Genomic DNA, 23317 nt, shown 5'->3' on the forward strand with positions numbered 1-23317 from the left:
CATTTTCTTGACCCCCTCCCTCCCCCTAAACGTGTGACGTAATTAATGGATAACCCCTAAGTAGGAATTTTTCTTCAAAGTCAAAAAGAAATTTATTAACAAAGCAATATGGCTTGAACTTTTGGAAGAGCTAAATCGAAGATAACTTCAACAATAGTTTGCGCTGCCGTGGCATATTACTGTACTATTAAAAACAAAATTAATACTAGTGGCATAAGCGAAACTATATCATTACCAACTGAGGCTCGTGGCAAATTCATCAAACGTAGACAATAGAGTCCTGTACTCACTCATTCGGTCAAATTGGAGCCCCTCTGGGGCCAGTGGCCCGTGGCATTTGAGTCAGTATTCCCTTAGCCCTATCAAGTTTTGCATATCTATTGTTATAGTTATAGGTTGATTTCATATGGTAGTATTCTTCTTTTACCTTTAGATGTCATGACTTTGTTTCTCTTTGTTCATGTTCCATTGAACCGTTTGTTGTAATGAAATGCTGTTGACTGGTATACATATGTAATATTATCTTGATTTGATATCCAGTCCTGACAAACTACATGGGTCTTGTCTCTACGGCTTTTTTCGATTACGAAGCTTTCCAGTTTTTTTTATTGTTTCTACGAACAATACGACTACCAGCAGATTAGCCTAGACTTAAAGATTATTTCGAACTAGTCCTTTCGAGGGATTTGTTGTGAAACTGCCGCAACACAACTTCAAATCATCGTTTTTTTTTGTTGTTTTTTTAACATTATCTTAGTAGAGTTAGACCAAGATAAGTCTGCCACAATTTTGATAGCACACAGTGCATTTTAACCGTCAAATTTCTATGAAAATAGCAAGTATTAATAACACTTGCACTGCGTATACTATCAAAATCGTTGCAGACATTTCTTGGTCTAACTCTACGTATTTTATTGTAAAAGTAACTATTTGTTAATAATAGTTTAAAATACATGATAAACGTAGCAAGCAGTTTATGCTTTATTTCAAATACCAACGTCATTCTGTAAAGTAATGAGGTGGCTATGTAAAATATAAAGTTGATAAATTTCGTTTATGACAGATTTATTTTAATATTAAGAGTTGATAGCCATGGTATACTTATTTCTAGGGTCTTATTTATCGTTGCCTCTTGTTCAGATTTGTTTCCTACATATCTTTGTTGGTACAAATAAACATTCCTTAAAATTGATTACTTATTAGAAAAATAAAATTAAAACAAACCTAGCGTCTATTCCCTTTTTTCTTTAGATTCTTACTTCTTCAGAGGGGAGGCCTAGAGGTTAGCCTATTTATCATTTTTTTCTTACATAGCGGTGGGCGGGAGTCAAAAACTGGCTAAAATCATTTTACGTAATAAATGAATGGCGCCTATGTCCAAATTGCTTAGCTGAACTAAAACTTTTTTTACCATTATTGGATTTTGAGATAACACCAGTTTAAAATAATTTATGTAATTTAATTATAATTATGAAAAAAAAAAAAATATCCAAAAGCTACCACTGGAAATGACTGGAACGAAATATTCTCAATTAATCACGCACCGGTGACAACTGATCATGAGAAATGGCTATTACAACATATGTAATCATGAAGAACATACCAATATTCATGTGATTGGTACCACGCACACATTGTAGACAAAAACAAATAGGATGTATTTGAGGACAAATAGTTATATTTTCTTTTGACCCCAGTGGCAAGTGTGGTTATTTTCCCTATTGTTTTTATATCTATGCTATGTATTACTTGACCACACCATCACACACACACCTGACACGTCACACCATCGTAATAAACATAGGTGTCTAAATTAGAGGCATATTCATCACATGAAGCCCAAAAGTCTCACAGCAACCCTTGCCGAAACTTAATGAGCAACCGGGTGGTGCCAGACAACGCAAAAATAAATTATACTTGGTCAAGCAAATCTTGTCAGTAGAAAAAGGCGCGAAATTCAAATTTTTTATAAGACGATATCCCTTGGCGCCTACATCTTTCAAATTTGCCGCCTTTTTCTACTGACAAGATCTGCTTGACCAACTATAGACAAGCACAAGAAAATTTCCACTACTCAGCAATTACATTATTTGAATGACCACGTTATATGAGGCAACATCAGTTGTCATGACTGCATGTTTGCTTATCAAAATAATACCTAATATTTTCTGTCAAAATGTGTTATGGTACCAAAATGTGTAAAAGTATCTTAATATTTATTATAATTATTATAAACCTACATGCTCATTATTGAATCATTTTTACAAGCAGTAACATCAATAGGTGTCTCATTTAATATAATCCGAAATGTGTAAAAACTACTAAACGTGTGTTGGTGATTCAAGGTCATTGTATATTTTGTTTATATCAGGCGAAATATCGTGCTGTGCACTTGAATTCTTGCCTTTTGATTAAAATAATATAATAGTATTCCTTTTAGTGATATGATATAAATGCTATAATGCCGAAACTTAATTATAGATGATAAAATATTCGTATATTATTTATATAAAGCAATTAGAATTTAATAAGATATTCGTAAACAAATATTTTGTTTAATATATAACCACCTGGGTCGCCACATAAACCCTTGCATGCGCAATAATAAGTCATAATATATGTCAACACAACACATTGACGGATAGCTACTTACCTACAGAGCTGTCATAGATATAGTGTCACTTTACTTCGGCAGCCATTTGCTTACAAAATTAGAATGTAGAACTATAAATATCGCTCAGAATCCGACAATATTACATCGTAGACATTACACAGTACCACCGTGACCACCACTTTTTAACGTTTAATTAAAATAACGATATTAAAATTAAAAAATAGAAAAACTCACCAAGTATGTGTATATTACGAACGAGCACACGATTTCAGCGCTTATTACGTAGGGAACTTCGCGTTTGTCGTAAGTGAATACATGAGCAGACAATGTCAGCGGCAATTCAGTCTGATTGGTCAAAATTAAATGTCCCGCCACGCTGCAGCCAATCACGTAGGCGGCGTTGGCTTTATTTTTTGTTTATAGTTACATAAATATAGCTACGTCGACTGACATTGCATCTATGCACACATTCACACACAATACGAACGATCTGTTTTCCAGCAAGCGCTCATTTCATAAGCCGGGGAAGACAGAAAGACTAATTTCATTTACGGCCTTGTTGTCCGTGTGCGCTACGTTGTTCATTGTGTTGACAGTTGAAAAACGATTGACGCGAACGAATGGCTAAAAGCTAGCGATCGGTGCGAAAGTCAGTGTAGTCGGTGGCAGATTTTCACTTTTCTTTAAATTAATAAAAACATTGTTATATAAAAAAAAATACGGACATAATTTATAAATCCGCAGTGAGAGAGACAAGTAAAACTGGTGATCATTTTGAAATATCCTCTGTATTTATTGTGTACGGCAGTGATGAACCTTTCGGTGATGTTAAGGAATTTCTGCCTCCGGATGGTGATCCAGGTGTAAAACCGTTTCCACGGCGGTTCATTGTGATGAATCTGCTGTTCTACATAGAAGAAATGATTTGTGTTGTTGCAAATCATAACCTCAATTGCGCGTCTTTGTGAATACGTCGATTCGTCGTCAATCCCCTGCGCGACGTCTATAACAGAAGTAAAGTTTATTCTTTATATATGATTCAACGCGAGTATCAAATGAACAACGGGTTTAGTACAGGAGAGGAAGATTCTCGAGGAAATTCCGACCAAATATGTTGCCTTGTGGATGATAGCGATCGGTGCAGACGGTCCGCTGGCAACGCGGCGTACAGCAAACGCATCCAGAAGACGGTCACCCAGCGGCGGCTCAAGCTGAACATTGACCCTCAGGTGACTACAGCCACACTTTCATACAGGAATATGCTATATACTTATGCTTATGCTTCCCTATTTATCATGACTTCCTTCTAGTTGGTTTTTGAAGCAGCATCTAATAAATTATTTTGTATTGAATTTAGCAGCATCATTTAACTGACCTGAGAGCTAATTTAATTGTTATTATCATGGTGTATAACAGTTATAAAAAATATAAATGATTTTGCTGCTCTATATATAATAGTAAAGTAAAAAAAAATCCTTCTATTTCAGGCCAGACATACATACATTTGTGACTATCACAAAAACATGATACAGTGTGCACGGACGAAGCAGAGGAGGCCTAAGGACTCAGAGGATGACAGTAATGAGGCGGAGATGGATTCGCCAGAGGTTGACTGGTTCTCACTGCAAGTGAACACCCTAAGGCGTTACAAGAGGCATTACAAGGTGCCGACACGGCCCGGCTTCAACAAGGCTCAATTAGCAGATGTAAGTTTATCTCTCATACCGGGTGTGGCCTGTAATATGAGCAAAAATTAAACTGTAGGCTGTACTCCTTATACTGACCAACATTTGTTCAGCAACTTTTAAAAATAACTTGTGGTTTGATTTTTAATACACTTTAAAGTTTATTCTAAGACACAATGTATTGTGAATTTTGTTATGTTTAAGGCATGACAAGCAACGTCAATCACAATGATATGGCGTGGCGATGGCGTCCATTGAAGATAATATTTATTTTGTATGAAAAATAGGGAGGGTAAATACTTAATAATTTTTAAAAGTTGTTGAACAAAAGTGTCACCGTTTGAGGAGTACAATCTATGTTTTAATTATTTGCTCATGTTACAGGCCACACCCGGTATATATTGAGTCAGTTAAGTACCCTATGGCAGTACCTATCTGGGAGTCTATATGTCAAGACTGCACTGCATGAAACACTAATTATTTATATTGTATGTGCCTCCTCTCCTTTGTGATATCCTTTAATCCTTGTATATCCTTGGCTCCCTGTCTACTACAATGTATAATGTTTAATGTCACAGTTGTTGGATCTCCAAATGAATAAAATAAATAAGGTCAGTGTAGAGAAGACTCTCATATAAAATACTGGTTTAGAAGACCCACCATCATAGGGCAAGAACTCGTATTTGATAGACAGTCTTCTGGAGAAGACCATAAATAAATATAGTTTAATAATCCAAAACACTTAATGAAATAACTTGTAAGGTATAATTGGTATAATACAATGTATTTCATCAACCTTTCTAAGCATACCAAGTTTGAATGAAATGTGAAATTCAAAAAGTCCATTTACAATATTTTCCATTATTTTATAAAATTAAGTTTACTCGAGTAACTGGAATAAGTTTATCTCCAGCATATTTAATTGTTGACTTCTATGATATTATGTCAATTAATTAAATCTTAAATTTAATTGACTTTTTCAACAAAAGCCAGCTGTCTATTACTAAGTATATGTTTCATTTGGTATACTGAAATAATTTTCATTTGTTCCAGGCTATACAGAAACACTTCAAGTCATTACCAGTAAATGAGAAAGAGATTATGACATATTTTATTTATATGGTAAAGACAAATGGCAACAAGCTGGATCAGAAGAATGGAATCAACTCTGATTCTGTATAGACTGTGGTGTAACTTATTTTAGAAGACATAGACTTAATTAGATTATTATTTTAGGTACCTATTCTTACTCTATTTCTCTTCTTAAATTATCAGTCTCAGATGGTTACTTGGGAGTTGTAATTAAATATGATAGTTCCTCTATTGCATGACAATTTGTATTAAAGAGTTTTAACAATTTAAACTCATATGCTGCACTACAAAACTTTTTGTTTCAGATTGACTCATGGTCTAAATTTTTAATATATCCTTACAGTAAACACAAATAAACATTAAATAATAATAAATAAATATTATAGGACAATTTTATACAAATCTGCCTAGTCCCACAGTAAGCTCAATAAGGCTTGTGTTGTGGGTGCTAGACGACAATATATATAATATACACATATATACAAATACTTATACAATACATAGATAACATCCATAACTCAGGTACAAATATTTGTGATGAACACACAAATAAATGCCCTTACCAGGATTCGAACCCGGGATCTCCTGCTTCGTAGGATCACTACCGACTAGGCTAGGAGGCCGCAAATATTGATAGGTTTTATTTTAATACATTCTTGCAATTGGTAGGTACCATTGGTAGATGACTTTACAATTATTAGTATATTATGGTAGAAAATAAAATATATTAAAACATTTAAAACCATCTGTCAGTCATAAACTAAGTTTGTGTAGATTTAAAGTTTAGCTGTTAGGCATTTTGATACAAAATTGTTTTGTAATTTAGTCTTGGGATATTATATTTGATTGCAGTGTAATGCACCTGTTTTCTTGTATCAAGACAGAATGTATTGGGAAATATTAAGAATGAAAATCAATGTGTGATGTTTACTAATCCTTCATTAATATTGTGTGACATTTTAAATAATTTTATGAAATTATTTTCCATAAATGAACTTATATTACAGAATGTTTTAACCAATGTATGAATCTTTAATCATCTTATGATGAAATGAACGTCATTATTAAGTAATATTTATTTCCATATAGTATAATTAGCCAATATTTTTGTATTATACTATCCTTGCAGTGTCAAAGTGTTATGTATGATTGTTAATTTATGAGGGAAATGCAATGCTAATAATATAGTACTGTTAAGAGATAATAACAGTAAATTGTAAAATGGATTTTTATTACATTTTATGTAACATAAATGACTATTACTCTACTACAGTACAGTCTTCTTCTGATTCTGACGAGACTTCCACCCATCCTGAAGCACTCTTCTGAGATACAACTTCAGCAGTTTGAGGCACTGCAGAAACAACTGAAAAAAATGTTGAAATAACAGTTATTGATAGTAAAACAAGTTTAAAGTCTAAGAAAAAATAGTGCCCTGAGTTTGACAGCCGAACTAACTAGATGGCGCTATATATGTTGTGGTAACTGATTTGATTTGTCAAACTCCAATCTTTTGAGAACCAACCAACCGCATAATATAGGGTACAGTCAGCAGCAGACGTTGTTAAGCGAGGAGGTGTTCATAATTACCTTGACACGCTGTTATTTTCTTAACAATTAAGAGCGCTATTACATTTCGGCGTTGAGCGAGTTTAGGTATTTTACGCGCTGCGGCAGGCCGTGCGAGCTCAGTACGCCGATCCCTTCTACCACACTCGCACTACAATGATGGATTAAACATTCTTGATCCTTCGCGAAGCATATTGAAATCAACCATAACAACACTAACTGTACTTAACTTTTAAAGTTCTAAAGCTGTTATTTGGTAAGTACGAAAATACTAAATGCAGTGCAAATGTACATAGGGGCTGTTCATAAATTACGTCATCTATTTTTGACGATTTTTGACCCCCCCCCCCACCCCTCAAATCATCCAAAAATCAAGCTTCGGATGAATCTGTTTCCTCCTACGTCATGTTACCATCATCCGATGTCCAGACCCCCCCCCCACTCCTCCCATTTGAAACGACGTAATTTATGAATAGCCCCATACTCGTACTTATGAAGGTATATTACTCGAAAGAAATTATAGGTACCTACTCGCTTATTTACATGTTTCGTCATTGCATTTGGTACCTATAGGTTGTAAAGTTTGTATCAACGAGGGTTTAAAAACGAACTGGTACTGAGGATCTGATGATGATTAAGGTGGTCACGGATACCAATCAACCATGTAGTAACATGATTAGGCTCGTTTGATTCGTCTCAACAAGATCTTTGACACTGAAGATACACAGGGTCTGATGATGGAGCTGGAAGGTGGCCACGGGTACCAGTCTATCATGTAACTAAACAACTTCGTGTTTGGGCTCGTTTGATTCGTCTCAACAAGATCTTTGACACAAGACAGTACTCAGGGTCTGATGATGGAGCTGGAAGGTACCATTACCAATCAACCATGCAACTAAACAACATCGTGTTTAGGATCGTTTGATTCGTCTCAACAAGATCTTTGACACTAGGTGATACTCAGAGTCTGATGATGGAGCTGGAAGGTGGTCACCGGTACCAATCAACCATGCAACTAAACCACTTCGTGTTTAGGCTCGTTTTATTCGTTTCAACAAGATCTTTGACACAAGATAGTACTCAGGGTCTGATGTTGGAGCCGGAAGGTGGTCACCGGTACCAATCAACCATGCAACTAAACCACTTCGTGTTTAGGCTCGTTTTATTCGTTTCAACAAGATCTTTGACACAAGATAGTACTCAGGGTCTGATGTTGGAGCCGGAAGGTGGTCACCGGTACCAATCAACCATGCAACTAAACCATTTCGTGTTTAGGCACGTTTTATTCATCTCAACAAGATCTTTGACACAAGGTAGTACTCAGGGTCTGATGATGGAGCGCGAAGGTGGCGACGGGTACCTGTCAATCATCATCAGCTCCATCATCAGACCCTGAGTAGTATCTTGTCTCAAACATCTTATTGCGAGGAATCAAACGAGCCCAAACACGAAGTGGTTCAGTTACATGGTAGACTGGTACCCGTGGCCACAGTCCAGCTCCATCATCAGACCCTGAGTACTAACTTGTGTCAAAGATCTTGTTGCGACGAATCGAACGAAGCCAAACACGAAGTGGTTTAGTTGCATGGTTGATTGGTACCGGTGACCACCTTCCGGATCCATCATCAGACCCTCAGTACTACCTTGTGTCAAAGATCTTGTTGCGACAAATCAAACGAGCCCAAACACGAAGTGGTTCAGTTACATGGTAGACTGGTACCCGTGGCCACAGTCCAGCTCCATCATCAGACCCTGAGTACTAACTTGTGTCAAAGATTTTGTTGCGACGAATCGAACGAAGCCAAACACGAAGTGGTTTAGTTGCATGGTTGATTGGTACCGGTCACCACCTTCCGGATCCATCATCAGACCCTCAGTACTACCTTGTGTCAAAGACCTTGTTGCGACAAATCAAACCAGCCCAAACACGAAGTGGTTCAGTTACATGGTAGACTGTTACCCGTGGCCACCTTCCAGCTCCATCATCAGATCCTGAGTACTATCTTGTGTCTAAGGTCTTGTTGAGACGAATCAAACGAGCCTAAACACGAAGTGGTGTAGTTGCATGGTTGATTGGTACCGGTGACCACCTTCCGGCTCCAACATCAGACCCTGAGTACTATCTTGTGTCAAAGATCTTATAGAAACGAATAAAACGAGCCTAAACACGAAGTGGTTTAGTGGCATGGTTGATTGGTACCGGTGACCACCTGCCGGCTCCATCATCAGACCCTGAGTACTATCTTGTGTCAAAGATCTTGTTGAGACGAATCAAACGAGCCTAAACACGAAGTGGTTTAGTTGCATGGTTGATTGGTACCGGTGACCACCTTCCGGCTCCATCATCAGACCCTGAGTATTATCTTGTGCCAAAGATCTTGTTGAGACGAATCAAACCAGCCCAAACACGAAGTGGTTTAGTTGCATGGTTGATTGGTACTGGTGACCACCTTCCGGCTCCATCATCAGACCCTGAGTACTATCTTAAGTCAAAGATCTTGTTGAGCCGAATCAAACGAGCCCAAACACGAAGTGGTTTAGTTGCATGGTTGATTGGTACCGGTGACCACCTTCCGGCTCCATCATCAGACCCTGAGTACTATCTTGTGTCAAAGATCTTGTTGAGATGAATAAAACGAGCCTAAACACGAAGTGGTTTAGTTGCATGGTTGATTGGTACCGGTGACCACCTTCCGGCTCCATCATCAGACCCTGAGTACTATCTTGAGTCAAATAAATACATATAGAATGTCAGGTCGTTTCAAATATTTTTAATCCTGTCCGGTAGTTTATTAAACTGTACCATTATAAATTATAATACTATAAAAACAGTGCTAGGATCAAAGTCTCTCGTTGCGGTTTACACGCACACAGTATAGCGTTTTACACGGCGCCCGCCGCACACAATGATAAAAAACCTCGTCGTCGCTGTTGAAAATGTGCGGAGTCGACCGACACACGTCCTGCCTCTACAAGCTCTGCCGCGGCACTGAGCTGGCGCAGCGCGCGTCATCGGTAATATAGAGTAGTTTTCAAAAAATTGCCAAAAAATTATAGTAGAATTTCATAAACACTAATGTATACCAACAGTATAAGCAAACGTTGCAGATTGCTTGAGTATGAAAATGACTTCGATATTAAGTAGATTTTCGTAGGAATTGACACTTGTTTCGGAGAGAAAATCGAGTTCGTTTTACTTTGATTTTCTCTTTCTCAAAGGTATGTAGGAAAAATATAGTTTGATATGCCTAAAGTACAGGGTATTAGTAATACAAAATAGCCAGGTTTAGCAGAGTAAAATTCTCAACATTTCCAAATAAGAGCTCGCCATTCAGTGCTTCACGGGGTTTTTCGGAAACGACCATCAGAAAAAAAATCATTACTAATTTAATAAGTCCTTTTTCTAATATTTACAACGATATTTATAAAGATAAGAAGACGCTTTTACTGGAACAAGTACTCATTGTTTCTAATAATGAGCGCAAAGTCCTGAATTTCGTCGACTAGTATCATCAATTTTGCATTATTTCGACTTTTCTTGTAAGAGCGCTCTTAAGTTGCGTCAAGCTCATTTTGAACACCTGGCCCGCTTAGCAACTTCTGCTGTTGACTGTACAGTGAAACTGAAATCTTATATCTTATATAATTAAATTCAAAGTACGAGTTTCTCTTACACTTTACACCTGTAAAGTTAGACCTGTAACTTTGTCGTAATTAGGTACATATACCAAAAGCCTTCCCACTTAGAGCATTTAGTAACTGGATATGTCATCGCTGTCATTTTCTTTACGAAACAGTCTGCCGATTTTTGCGGGGGAGGTATTGCTATTTCTACATGATTTGTACGTAACGTACAAATAGCCATGTCAGTCCATACAACAGTTTGCACAATGTGGTTGGCAACTGTCAAAGGTTTGCACAGATGGCGCCATCATAGCTTGCACCTTTTTCTATGAGATTTGGCTTAAAGGGCTGGCATCCAGGGTATTAAAAAAACAAAAATTTGACAATTCTAGTGATTGACAGGGCAAGCTATGATGGCGCCATCTGCTAAAAACTTCCACCGGCCAACCCCATTGTGCAAGTTTTTCGGCAGAGGGGTAAAGGCGACTCCAGTTATTAAATGCTCTAAGCCTTCCTACAATGGGTAATCTACTGAATATGTTACTAGAATGTGATACAAGTGCTGGCAAACTTTCACACTTGTCTTCTGGCTGATGGGATTGAATAACAACACGAAATAATCGATCACCCACCATCATATTTGCTGGGTTCCACTTCCTCGACGCCATCGCTTTCAATTTCCTCCATGTCATCGTCTTGCGGCGGGACGTCGTCAACGTTGTAATGCTTGAGACGAATGCTCACGTCGCGTCTGCTTAGAGACAGCACGTGCTCGCTTGTTATTATGTCTGAGAAGTTTATCTTCACTCGTTTTTGTCTGAAAGTAGAGAATTGAAAAGTTAGTGGAAATTATGTGGGCTAGTTTAGACGTGCCCAGTATAGGCTTATAGACCGACCGCTTAAATGAGTCCTCGCCTGCGCGGTACGGGGGCGACGGGGTAGGACGACTAAGGGCGGCGGGGAAGGTGCGGGCGGCGTACGCCTGCCGCCCGCGCCGCAAGGCGAGGACTTATTTAAGCGGTCGGTCTTACTTTCGATTTTAGTTTCATAATTTATGCCGTATCACAAACTGCGAAAATACCGAGCACTGCTACAACATGAGACGTGACTTTATTACATCAACAATCTCAAACAAATTATGAAATCAGTCATACCTCTTCGTATCATCACTAACAATACAGGTCTTGATCATATCAACAACGTCTTTACTCCTAGTGGCTGCGCTCAAGATGGCTTTGTGTACCAAATTAGGGTTGTAAATAGCAGCGCCCGTTAGATCTAGTAAGCAGAGTTCCTTGTACTGGTTCATGCCGATAACTAGAAGGCCACCGCCGGTGTTGATGCCCTCGTCTGTACTGCTTGTACATACTGACTCTTCTATTAGACTGGGGTCTGATATAAGTATGCTGAAAGAGGAAAATGGGTCTTCAAACAATATGTGAAACGTAAGCGGTTCCGGTCCCTGTGTGAAACAATACAGTCTGAAGTCTCAAAATGCTTCACCCATTATGTATAAGGTGCAGGGGGGCAGGCGTGGCTCACTCCGCGATTTCGTCGCTTTGCTACAGGTAGCTAAAAGTAGGTACATCCGTTCCACACCAATTTTGGTGGCTAGCCATAAGCCGCGCGTGGCGCTGTCGCCGCCTAGCGGCCATATCTGTCCTGATCGTAACAGACGCGTTTTGTTAGGGAGTGAGTCTTCTGTACCTAGTACTATTATTTATTCTATGGCAGGGGGCAATTTCGATTTCGGGGTAATTTAAACTAATCGAAATATCTTCCATGTTTTACATTATCTATTAACTAGAGCAGCAGTCGGCAACCTTTTAGCAGCCAATGGCCACATACTCGTAGTAGTTAAGAGCGCTCTTACAAGAAAAGTCGAAATAATGCAAAATTGATGATACTACTCGACGAAATTCAGGACTTTGCGCTCATTATTAGAAACAATGAGTACTTGTTCCAGTAAAAGCGTCTTCTTATCTTTTGAAATATCGTTGTTATGTGTTACAAAATCACACATTGGTATGTGTGATTTTGTCAGACATTATTGTTTGACAATATTACATACAAAATAGCCAGAGGGGCTCGCGGGCCGCAAGTGAGAGGTTGCCGACCGCTGAACTAGAGTGCCATATATGTCCAGATAGTGAAAAAGATGTGTTGTATGTGACTCTAGTTAATAATGTAAAACATGGAAGATATTTCGATTAGTTTAAATTACCCCCCTGCACATTATCAGTTAATTTGTACAGATTTCGTGTCATACTAAGAAATTAGGCTCACATCTCTTCTGCAGACATTAAAAAATAAAGGACTAAACTATAACCCCTAATTTTCTGATTGTATCCTTATCTAGGGATAAGGATGAGGATACCCCTTTGCCCACTATGGCACAGAATAAATAATAGTACTATGTACAGAAGACTCACTCTCTAACAAAACGCGTCTGTTACGATCAGGACAGATATGGCCGCTAGGTGGCGACAGCGCCACGCGCGGCTTATAGCTAGCCACCAAAATTGGTGTGGAACGGATGTACTTGTAGCTACCTGTAGCAAAGCGACGAAATCGCGGAGTGAACCACGCCTGTCTATGGGTGGTGGCGTTAATCAGAAACTTAAGCTTGTTTACCGGCCAAAGCGCAAGGTCCTACCTATAGTACCTCTTCAGTTCGATGAATTTTAAATCCTATTCAATCGGAACAGAGTCGCCTTTGCTTTGTTTCGTTCAATTTTCCAACAACGCAAATATCAACTCTATTTCATAGACTATAGGTTCTAATTTCAATGGCAAATTTTGGATTTTTCATTTGTATGGCTGGGCCCTAGGAGGCTACTACACATCGCACCAATAAACAAGTTCCCTATGGCGCTTAGCACACTGGATCCGATTCGCACGTCGCTCCGATATTTGAGCGAGACAACGCTATGCGCGTGTATGACCCTTCTGTCCGCCAAGAATGTTTTAGCTAGCTTGGGAATGAGGCCAATTACCTGACAAAATTTTAAGTTTATGAAGTAACGACAACGCTCATGTGACATTCACCTTTTGGGGCACCCATAGCTTAAAAGTGATCACTACTATGGTTTCGTATTTTAGTGGGGGTTGACTATCTCTTAGATGAGGGTTATACTATGGAGTCATCATAGTTGAGTGTCAGGGCTTAATTGGATAATCGATAATGTAACAATTAGCCAATGGAATTTCCAACAATTGTAGTACTTAATGTTATTGACATTAATTTCTATTCACCAATTTTGTAAGCCTATCGGGGGCGGTGCAGACTCTGTATGGAAGCAGAGTATGCTCTTGCCTAATGCGTACTCGTGACCTAATCCTGGGCGGACACATATTGCGCCCGGAGGAGGTAAAGTCTCTCGAGATCAAAAAGATCCTGCAGCTGTTTGAAGTTGCAGGTTTGGATCGAGAGTTGTAGTAGGTGGCGATCACAATAGATCAGGAATGGTCGCAGTGATACATAGGCTTTGGAGCCTTATATAGCCCCTAAAAAGAAGAAGAAGAAGATGCCTATCTGAGCAGGTACCTTCACCATACTCCCCGCACAATTTAACAAGCATATTACATTGCAAGGACAGGGCTTATAATTAATAAACAAGTCATAGAAGAAGCCCCTAAGTTACCTATTTGAAGGTCACTGATAACAGTGATAACTACCTAACTTAATCCTATAACAGAAATCAATACTTACTCATTACTAAATATAGCGAAAGTCAGGCATACTGGATAGTGATATAGCACAGTGGGAATGGGATCCTTTTCTGACATAGTGTGTATAGTGACAGCGTCGCCGTTGCGCGTGACGTCAGGTCTCTTGAAATGAGCGAGCGCTGTGAGTGCTGCTATGCTGGCACATTCGATGAGGTTCCCAGCATGGTTTAGGACTTTTATGTCTATGCGTAGTGACCACACCTGAAATGTTTAAGGGAGAGTATTTAGAGAAGTATATAGCCAGTGGTTTGGCATGGCAGGAGAATGTAGGCACCATACAAAATAATAGGTTTTTTTATAAGCCATAAATTGTATGTGTACTTAGAGTACTTACATGTTGATGTTAGGCAATAAAGTGAGAATCAATAAAATTTTACCCAGTGGGTGGTTTTTATTTGTCATAGGAAGAAAGAGTTGGAGGCTTTGCTCACACTAGCAATAAACCCTCAGTAAGGAGAGTATCCAATTTTACCAGTTTTTTAATTTTTTGAGTAACTATCGTATAGTCTTAAGTTTGCTTGTATTATATGTTGTTTTCTGGTCGAAAGGTTAAACTGCCACCATGCATGGCTAACTTTCCAATGCCAATGAGAGTAATGGCAATAGCACATCATAACACCACTAATACCACACAGCAAATATGGTAATGTTATTTATTTAATTTCACGAATGGGTCTACCGAAATATAATTTCATTGTTTTTACCTTGAGGTAAAAATTGTTTGCGATATCATAATCATATTGTGGTAGACCCGTTTGTGTAATTAAATATGTGTACAAAACGCGAGAGTTTAACACTTTCAGTGCCAAGAACCTGCTAGTTGGGTTCATTTTGTATTGGAAATGGGGCGCTTGGTACTTACTGAAAGTGTTAAACTGTTAAATATGGTAACAGTAAATTGTTAAATGCTACCTTTTCTTCCGCAACAATACAAAGTGTCTCCAAATCAATACATTTTGAATCCTTATAGCATTTCTCAAGCAGTCTATTTAGATACACAGAGAGGTCTGTCTGGCGGTTCGCTTCGAACTGAGGGGCCGCCATGGGGCTCAACTCCACATTTATGTACAAAATACCCTCATTTGGTCTTGTGGCCTTCGGCTGCACAACTTCACAAGAAACTTGTGCTAGAACTCTAAAAGAAAAATTGATGATTGGTTTTGCGATTTGACAATTGCGTTTTTATTTTATTAGCTTTCCTCACGCACAAAAGCGCTGCTTTGTCCGAGGCACATTTACACTGGCCGTATTGTGCGCGAGGAAATTGCCTCGCGCGTTTGCTCGCTCTGTGTGGACCTGGCTATTTACAATTTGCTCATGCTCATATTGCTGCTACTGGTGACACATCTCCACAGATCATGATGAGGCATGATGAGGGCAGTGAGTGTTTTTACTTAGATTTACCTCACCATTATTCTGTGGGCATGGATTGTCTCTCATCTGAGATCCTACCACAACAGGTACAGGCAAAATGTGTATACACTCACTGCTCACTGCTGCTGCTGGTATTTTGACAACCGTCTTGAAAACGTCTTCGACACCGATCTCAGGAAGTGTCAAAAGCATGAGAGGAATTTATACGATGCCTCTGCTCAGTGCTCAAAACGACTACCCTACGCAGCAGCAAATTGTAATGTAAACAGCTCAAGGGTAGGCTATTTGTTGAACTTACTTTGTCTCGCCCAGAGACACAATACAACAACCGTATTGAGAACCAAATGCTATATCCACATTTCTACTTTCATTATAACTTCTTCCATCGAGACGCTGTAATAAGAAAGTATATTAGTTTTAGAAGTTTATACTTGATAAACTAGGAGCCAGTTTGTTTAGTTTTGTAGATGACTTACATGTCCTTCTGAAATAATTCTTTGTATAAAGCTCTTTTCGCAGTTAGACAAAAAAGATTCCCTCATTTTGAAAAATGTTATACAGAAAGTTATAAGTTTATTTTTGGTTGGTGTAGTATTTTATTTAACGAAATATAACCTCTTCCCTAAGTTTGGTTGCTACGTCAACTTGACATTGACATTGTTTTTTTTTAATCTCATTGCGCTCCTAGCACATTCGCATTCAGCCAAATGAGGGAAACGGGGAATCGGATATAAACAGAAGAATATAAAGGTACCGCGACCTTGGGGCGGTGCGATAGTCAAGTGTGTTACCAGTTAAAGTCTTTAACTGATACTTTGGAATTATTGTTTAGTGTACATGCGGTTTATTTTATTTTTATACAGTATACCGAAGACTTTATTATTATTATTTGTATCTCCGTTACAAACTCTCGGGTTTTTAAGCCCGGTGATTTATAAGGCGTGCGTGGGGATATAGATTAGGGATGTACCGACTAGTCGCCGACTAGTCGGGAAAGCCGACTATCCGGCCACATTTGTAGTCGGCGATTAGTCGGCGACTAGTCGGCAGAAATGGCCGATTAGTCGGCACTTTATTAGTGAAAGAAAAACAGAAAAAATAGAAATCAACAGTCAATATTTACCATACGTTTTATGTTTATTTTACTAAAATATCTATTCAGGGTTGCATACGAAAACTTTTGTTCATATAATTGACCGTTTGATCGTTATCGTATGTTGGGGGGCTGGTTTTTTCCTCTACAGGTCGATCTCAACTGATTCTCGTGTAATTTCATGTGCAAGTTCTATAGTTAATTTTTTATTATCATTATTCAGATTTTGTTTTTTTTTTAATGGTGGAGCCACGAGGAACTATTAATGTTATTGCTAAATTTAGAGACTTAGACAGGGCACGTTGCTCGTAAAGACGCTGACCACAGGGGATAGGTTCTTAACTGGCGACTACGTACGGGAAATAGAGCCTTGGAAATACCTCCTACAAGCTGTACTGACGGTCTGCTCAGGATCGCAAAATAAAAGATCTAAAGACAGAAATTGAACGAGGATTATTGTGATAGGTCTTTGAACCTGTAGAGAACACCTTTTAGCCAAGCTAATATGATGAATAGCGCAACCAAAGGAGCAAAAATATAGTTTTTCACCTGAACATATACGAAACTAATGATCTGGCCGACTAGCTGACTAGTCGGCCGACTAATCGGCCATTCGAGCGCCGATTAGTCGGCTAGTCGGCTAGTCGGCCAAATCAATAGTCGGTACATCACTAATATAGATATAGAGAGAACGCGTAGAGGCCGTTTGGAGAGCTTTGATGTCATGTAGAACGCCTGCTGGAACCCATTCACGGGTACATAAATAGATACCCGTAAACCGGTTTCAGCAGGCATTGGGAGCTATTATAGAAAAATGGAAAGAGTCCTGGTCTATGGTTTAAATTTGGGTGGAAAATAAATCTGGGTTATTGCTAAGAGTTCCGGACACCTGCCATAACATTGTGTTATACAGTGTTATCGAGGCAGGCGGTGACTCGCCACTCTTTAGATGGGCTCCTGATGCGCCATCTTAAAGACGGCCAGGCGCAACACCGGCGTTAGCGGCTCAGGGATGTCGAGAGGTGGTGCTGCGCTTTCTCCGAAGTTACTCGCGGCGTTATGCCCTTTAACACTTCCACCCCTGGAGCATATAGCTCTAGCGACTCCTCTCTGGACGGCCAATGAAGGCAAGCCAGAGCTGAGAGTCCTGCGGGGGTCCCCTTGGGGTCCACTCCGACCGACGAAGACACGCCGAAGACGGAGACCCTGACCGACTCTCGGGAGCACTCGGGTCCGTGGGGTCGTTACTCCCCAACAGCTCGCCACAAGCTGCCCTGCGGGCTTATTATTATTATTATTCTGTAAGCAGGCAGGCAGTTGTGACAACTGATATTGCCTGTATCCAGTAATCATGGCCAGTTATCGTTGACAAGTAGATGTATAGGTGTGTTTGTCTAATTTATTTTTAAATTGGTTCACATTTTGTGCTGAAACCACATCTTCGGGGAGTTTGTTCCAAGCCCTCACTACTCGGTTGCTCAAAAAGTGTTTGTATGGGTTACTGTGGGACCTATGCCTTTCTAACTTTAAGTGATGACCTCTCAGACGGGTGTTGTTGTTGCGCTAGAAAATCTCATGAAAATCCTTGAGGTCATAGTGCCCAGACACTAGACAGTATTTTATACGTCACCACGTTCTCTGCGGTGCTTAAGAGTAGTGAGCTTCAGTTCCAGCAGTCTCTCCTCATATGGCTTGTTCTTAAGTTGCCTTGGTAGTTTCGTGAAACTCCGTTGAACCTTCTCCAGCATATCTATGTCCTTGGCAAAGTAAGGACTTTAGATTCAATTTGATCGGTCGAGCGGAACAATGTATTTAAGTAAGGTGTGTGAAACCTCGTTCACTCGGAGTAATTAACAATGGAGCGGCGACGGGCACTAACAAAGAGAATATAATCACTACGTTTTAAGAGACGGGACTTCCATACTAGCGACTTGATTGGTCTGTGTATATGTTTGTTTATCCAATCCAGGGCTCGGAAACCGTTCTCAACGCTCAAACCGGTTTCGTTCATTTGCCCGGGAACGAAATGGATTTCGTTTCCGTTTGCGGTTACCGGTTAAAGAACTGTTCTTTTGAAATAACGGTTTACACCAATTACGTTCTCGTTTCGTTCTTGAGGAACGAAATAAACCGGTTAAATTGAAAACGTCGCAGCAAGATAAAATGAGTATTATTATTTGTAACCGGCAGAATATCAGTGCTTTCCTCGAAAAAGCGAAGCTGCGTAGGAATCCTTTTGCGTCCTGCAGTACGCTGTGTGCGCCGAAATATGTGTTTTTTGTTTATTGTTTTTTCATTACTTTTCTACTTATTAATTAATTAGTGTATGTTTGTTACATGTTTTTCCTGTTTGTTAATAAATAATAGTTTCAGATGTTTTATTTTATAATTTTATTTAATAATTTTTTTATAGCAGCTTTAGAATGATTATAGAAGAAGGTATTATTAATTATTTTTATTATTGATTAAAATCAACCAATTATTTATTTATACAAGAAAACTAATCAGTTTCATATTTGCCACCATCAATTAGCCCATCTGCTTGAAAATTTAAAAAAAAACCGGCCAAGTGCGAGTCAGACTCGCGTTGCAAGGGTTCCGTTCGTACATTAGAAATGTAACATTACACAATTTTTAACAATGTATTTTTTATGTGAAACGTGAGTGAAAAACCCGTAGGGTCGGATCAAAAACGAAGTAATTAAGTCCGACTCACGCTGGACTGCACATTTCTAATAGATTTTCCTGTCATCTAATAGGTAAAGAACTATTTTATGATTTTTTTTCAAAAGTTTAGACCCAGTAGTGTCGGAGATAAAGGGAAGAATGGTCAGTTTTTGCCTATTTACTTGAATAACTTCTAAAATGTTTATCCTAAAATTATAAAAAAAATATATTTGGATTCTCACAACTTTTATTTGATACATATCAACACGATTTAGTTTGAACTTTTTTATTTTTAAATTTTCTCATTGACCCTCTAAAAGTGGCCCCCATGTTTAGTTAAGGTATCATAGTGGTTATCCGGGTCAAGGTCCGGGTCCGAGTCCGGGTCCGAGTCCGAGTCCGAGTCCGAGGCCGGGTCCGAGTCCGGGTCCGAGTCCGAGTCCGAGTCCAAGTCCGGGTTCAAGTCCGGGTCCGAGTGCGGTTCCGAGTCCGAGTACGAGTCCGGTTCCGAGTCCGGGTCCGAGTTCGGTTCCGAGTCCGGGTTCGTGTCCGGGTCCGAGTCCGGGTCCGAGTTCGGTTCCGAGTCCGAGTCCGGGTCCGAGTCCGGGTCCGAGTCCGAGTCCGGGTCCGAGTCCGGGTCCGAGTCCGGTTCCGAGCTCGGGTCCGAATCCGGTTCCGGGTCCGTGTCCGGGTCCGAGTCCGGGTCGGAGTCCGGGGTCCAAGTCCAGGTCCGAATCCGGGTCCGAGTCCAGGTCCGGGTCCAGGTCCGAACCGGATCCGGGTATGAGTCCGGTTCTGGTTTCGCGTCCGGGTCGCAGTCCAAGTCAAAATCGAAATTCGAAATCACCAAACGTGAACTATGCGTCGTTAAAGAGTTCTGTTCTAGTCATCATCAGCAGTTCTACTTCATCAAATGCGACAGTTTTTAATGAAAAATCTTGATTTTCTGATGTAAATACAAAAATCTCTATACGCATGCCTTTAAGATTTGAGGAGTTCCCTCGATTCCTCATGGATCCCATCATCAGAACTCGAGCTTGACAAAAATGTGGCTTAAAAACTTAACTTGCTTAACAAACATAACGAAGACGACAAATCGGCAAACGTGAACTATGCATCGTTGAAGAGTTCCGTTCTGATCATCATCAGCAGTTCCACTTCATCAAATGTCACTTTTTTGGATGTATATGCTTAATTTGTTGATAAAAACCCAAAAATCACTATATGTATGCCCTTAAGATTTGAGGAGTTCCCTCGATTCCTCATGGATCCCATCATCAGAACTGGGTTTTGACAAAAACGAGACCAATCTGTATGCATATACGTACAATCATAAAATAATTTTCAAAATCGGTCCAGTAATTAAGTAATGACGGAGATATGGAGTAACAAACATAAAAAAAAATACAATCGAATTGATAACCTCCTCCTTTGGGATTTGGAACTCGGTTAAAAAGGATTAACAAAATTCAAAATGAATATCTATAGACAATAAATAATTTGCACGCCAGCGTGTCAGCATTGTTTGCTTAATTACGTCCACCAACATTTAATATTCTTTTTAATTTGCATACAAAATGCAAGGAGGAGAGGAGGAGAAGCTGCTAATACAATTCAGAGCGTTCTATCCTTTCAGACTAGGATTATCAAAAAAATGTGTACCCACTTATTTTACTTACAGTTGTCAGAATCGAAATTATCGGTCTCTTCTTCATTGAAAAATGGTTGACTGTCCGAAATATAGTTACAACTTTGTGAATCCATTTTAAATGTAACAAAACACCACCAACACCAACAGTCAAAACTCACACGCCCAAAAAGTATAAAAAATAAACAATTCAGTCAGCAAGCAGCACCGTCAAGTCAACATCGAGATCGAGTACTTAGAGCGGGTAGCCGGATAATGTATTAATATTGTAGACGGCTGAGATTAACCGGTATTATATCGTTCCTCGAGAACGAAAACATTTGGTTCTCTCAACTAACCGGTTAGAAGAGAGAACTAAATTTTAAAGTTCGCGTTCCATCAATTAACCGGTTTATTAATGAACGAAATAATATAACGGTTTATGAACGATATTAACCGGTATATCAATACCGGTTCCGAGCCCTGATCCAATCATTACCAACATGTACGACAAAGAACTGTCAAAGAACAATAGTACCAACATAACATACTTAAATAGCGTAGTATGCTATACGCTTGCGAATTTTATCGATATCGATAAATTGGGGAGGGTTGAAACATGGGCCCCTGTCAACAAATTTCGTACTCGAAATAAGGTTAGAATCGAGTCCACATTTTAGTCGTATGTTATATATAGTGTTCTTTGAGTGGACTAAGGCTAGGCGCGCACCACGATTTTAATTTTTGCGACACGATTTTAGAATCGCGCTGTAATATATCGCAGAAAATTCACTGCGCGCACTGCGATGAAAAAGTCGACGATTTGTTCATTCTCAACATGGATTTCGTACCAGTCGCTTGTCGTGAAACGTGTCTTCAATATGCAATCGCTGTATGACTTTGAGTATTTATACCACAAAGGTGATCTCCTTCTATTTCCATAATTAAACGGTCAACATCTAGCGTCTCATCTTGTGGTTCCGTTGGAGAAGCAGGATCCGATATATTGACGCTTGGAGAGCCAAATGCCGACTGAGGTCCGGGGTGCGATTTTATTATAGCAGTGCGTGCGGGGCCATACAACTCCGTATGCTGCAATTCACTTTGCGACAATCGCGTCGCGAGCAGTCGCGGAAAAATGTGACAAATCACAATTTTAAAATCGCTGCGATTTTTTTGTCGCATATGCGCGCACTGCCATATAAACACATACGTTGCTTTTCTGCGACAAAATTATCGCACAACAAAAAATCGTAGTGCGCGCTAGGCCTAATACATGGTTGGACTTAAATGTGAACACGACTTTTATTTGTTAAAATAAAAATATGTAAAATGTTTTTTTTTTAATAATTTAATATAATTAATTTAAAATACATCCCGATGGTTCGACGGTCCACAGGTAACAGAGGAAAATGTGTGTTCACCTGATTAAATATTTTTTTTTATATAATATTATATTCTTGAATAATAAAATTAAGTCTTCCATTACAACTTATTTGACCCACTGCCTGCATCTGAAAACATTTAATAATTAAAACAGACACACATACATTTTCTTATATTTTAGGTTAAAATCTTAAATAATAGGGAATATTACGCAAAACTCTGCGTAGGTAGCGCCACTACCACTATCTGTCACAATCTGGGGTCTACCGCGAAACAAGAAAATCGAAATTTCGTTATTTAACCTCTCTATCACTCTTGCATATTCGAGCGATTGTTAGTAGAAAAATGTTAGTACAATTTGCTTTCTTTATAGTTCGTTCTTTTAGCATTAGAAATTAGGTAAACAATCTTGATGTGTCTTTTTATTGAAAAACACATTTTAAAAATAAGTTACGGCAAATATGTAACAATTATGAATCTAATACGATCTTTTATATTCTTCTGCTTTCATAAGTAATAGTTATTGATTTTTAAAAAGCGTTTTTCAATTAAAAGATATGCCAAGATCGCTTACCTTCTTTCAAGTTCTTTCTAATGCTAAAAAAACGAACTATACTTTCCAAAAGGGCCCCAAATTATTATGTGCCCAAGGGCCCCAGCATAATAGTTTAAGACGGCCTTGACGATATGGCTGGTAGAGTCGCTAGTCAAATCATGTTATTTAACCAGTAACCGCAAACGGATACGATATCCTTTTCGTTCCCGGGTGAATGAAGGAAACCGGTTTGAAAAATAAAATGGTTTCCGAGCCCTGCGTGTGCGGCGGAAACAAAGACACCGACATAGGAAGAAAC

General features: G+C 39.1%; 2 protein-coding genes across 3 annotated transcripts; one reads left to right on the forward strand and one right to left on the reverse strand.

The window, feature by feature from the left end:
* The first annotated feature begins 3245 nt into the window (after positions 1-3245).
* LOC134806517 (histone deacetylase complex subunit SAP30 homolog) lies at positions 3246-5714 on the forward strand. Of its 2 annotated transcripts, XM_063779817.1 has the most exons (4): positions 3246-3843; positions 4102-4320; positions 5353-5487; positions 5697-5714. In XM_063779817.1, the coding sequence occupies exons 1-3, from the start codon at positions 3649-3651 to the stop codon at positions 5479-5481; spliced, it is 543 nt and encodes a 180-aa protein (XP_063635887.1). In that variant the 5' UTR covers positions 3246-3648; the 3' UTR covers positions 5482-5487; positions 5697-5714. The 2 variants fall into 2 exon arrangements, with proteins under 2 accessions (XP_063635887.1, XP_063635886.1); XM_063779816.1 differs by lacking the exon at positions 5697-5714 and having other exon boundaries at positions 3247-3843; positions 5353-5669.
* An 887-nt stretch (positions 5715-6601) lies between these two features.
* LOC134806508 (exosome complex component RRP45) lies at positions 6602-16330 on the reverse strand. Its single transcript, XM_063779791.1, has 7 exons — positions 16167-16330; positions 15989-16083; positions 15229-15451; positions 14297-14517; positions 11739-11990; positions 11217-11401; positions 6602-6757 (listed from the first exon to the last, which is right to left on the reverse strand). The coding sequence occupies exons 1-7, from the start codon at positions 16230-16232 to the stop codon at positions 6651-6653; spliced, it is 1149 nt and encodes a 382-aa protein (XP_063635861.1). The 5' UTR covers positions 16233-16330; the 3' UTR covers positions 6602-6650.
* Positions 16331-23317: the final 6987 nt, after the last annotated feature.

Source organism: Cydia splendana, chromosome 3 (genome assembly GCF_910591565.1).
Source record: "Cydia splendana chromosome 3, ilCydSple1.2, whole genome shotgun sequence".
In the NCBI taxonomy this organism is placed as follows: domain Eukaryota; kingdom Metazoa; phylum Arthropoda; class Insecta; order Lepidoptera; family Tortricidae; genus Cydia; species Cydia splendana.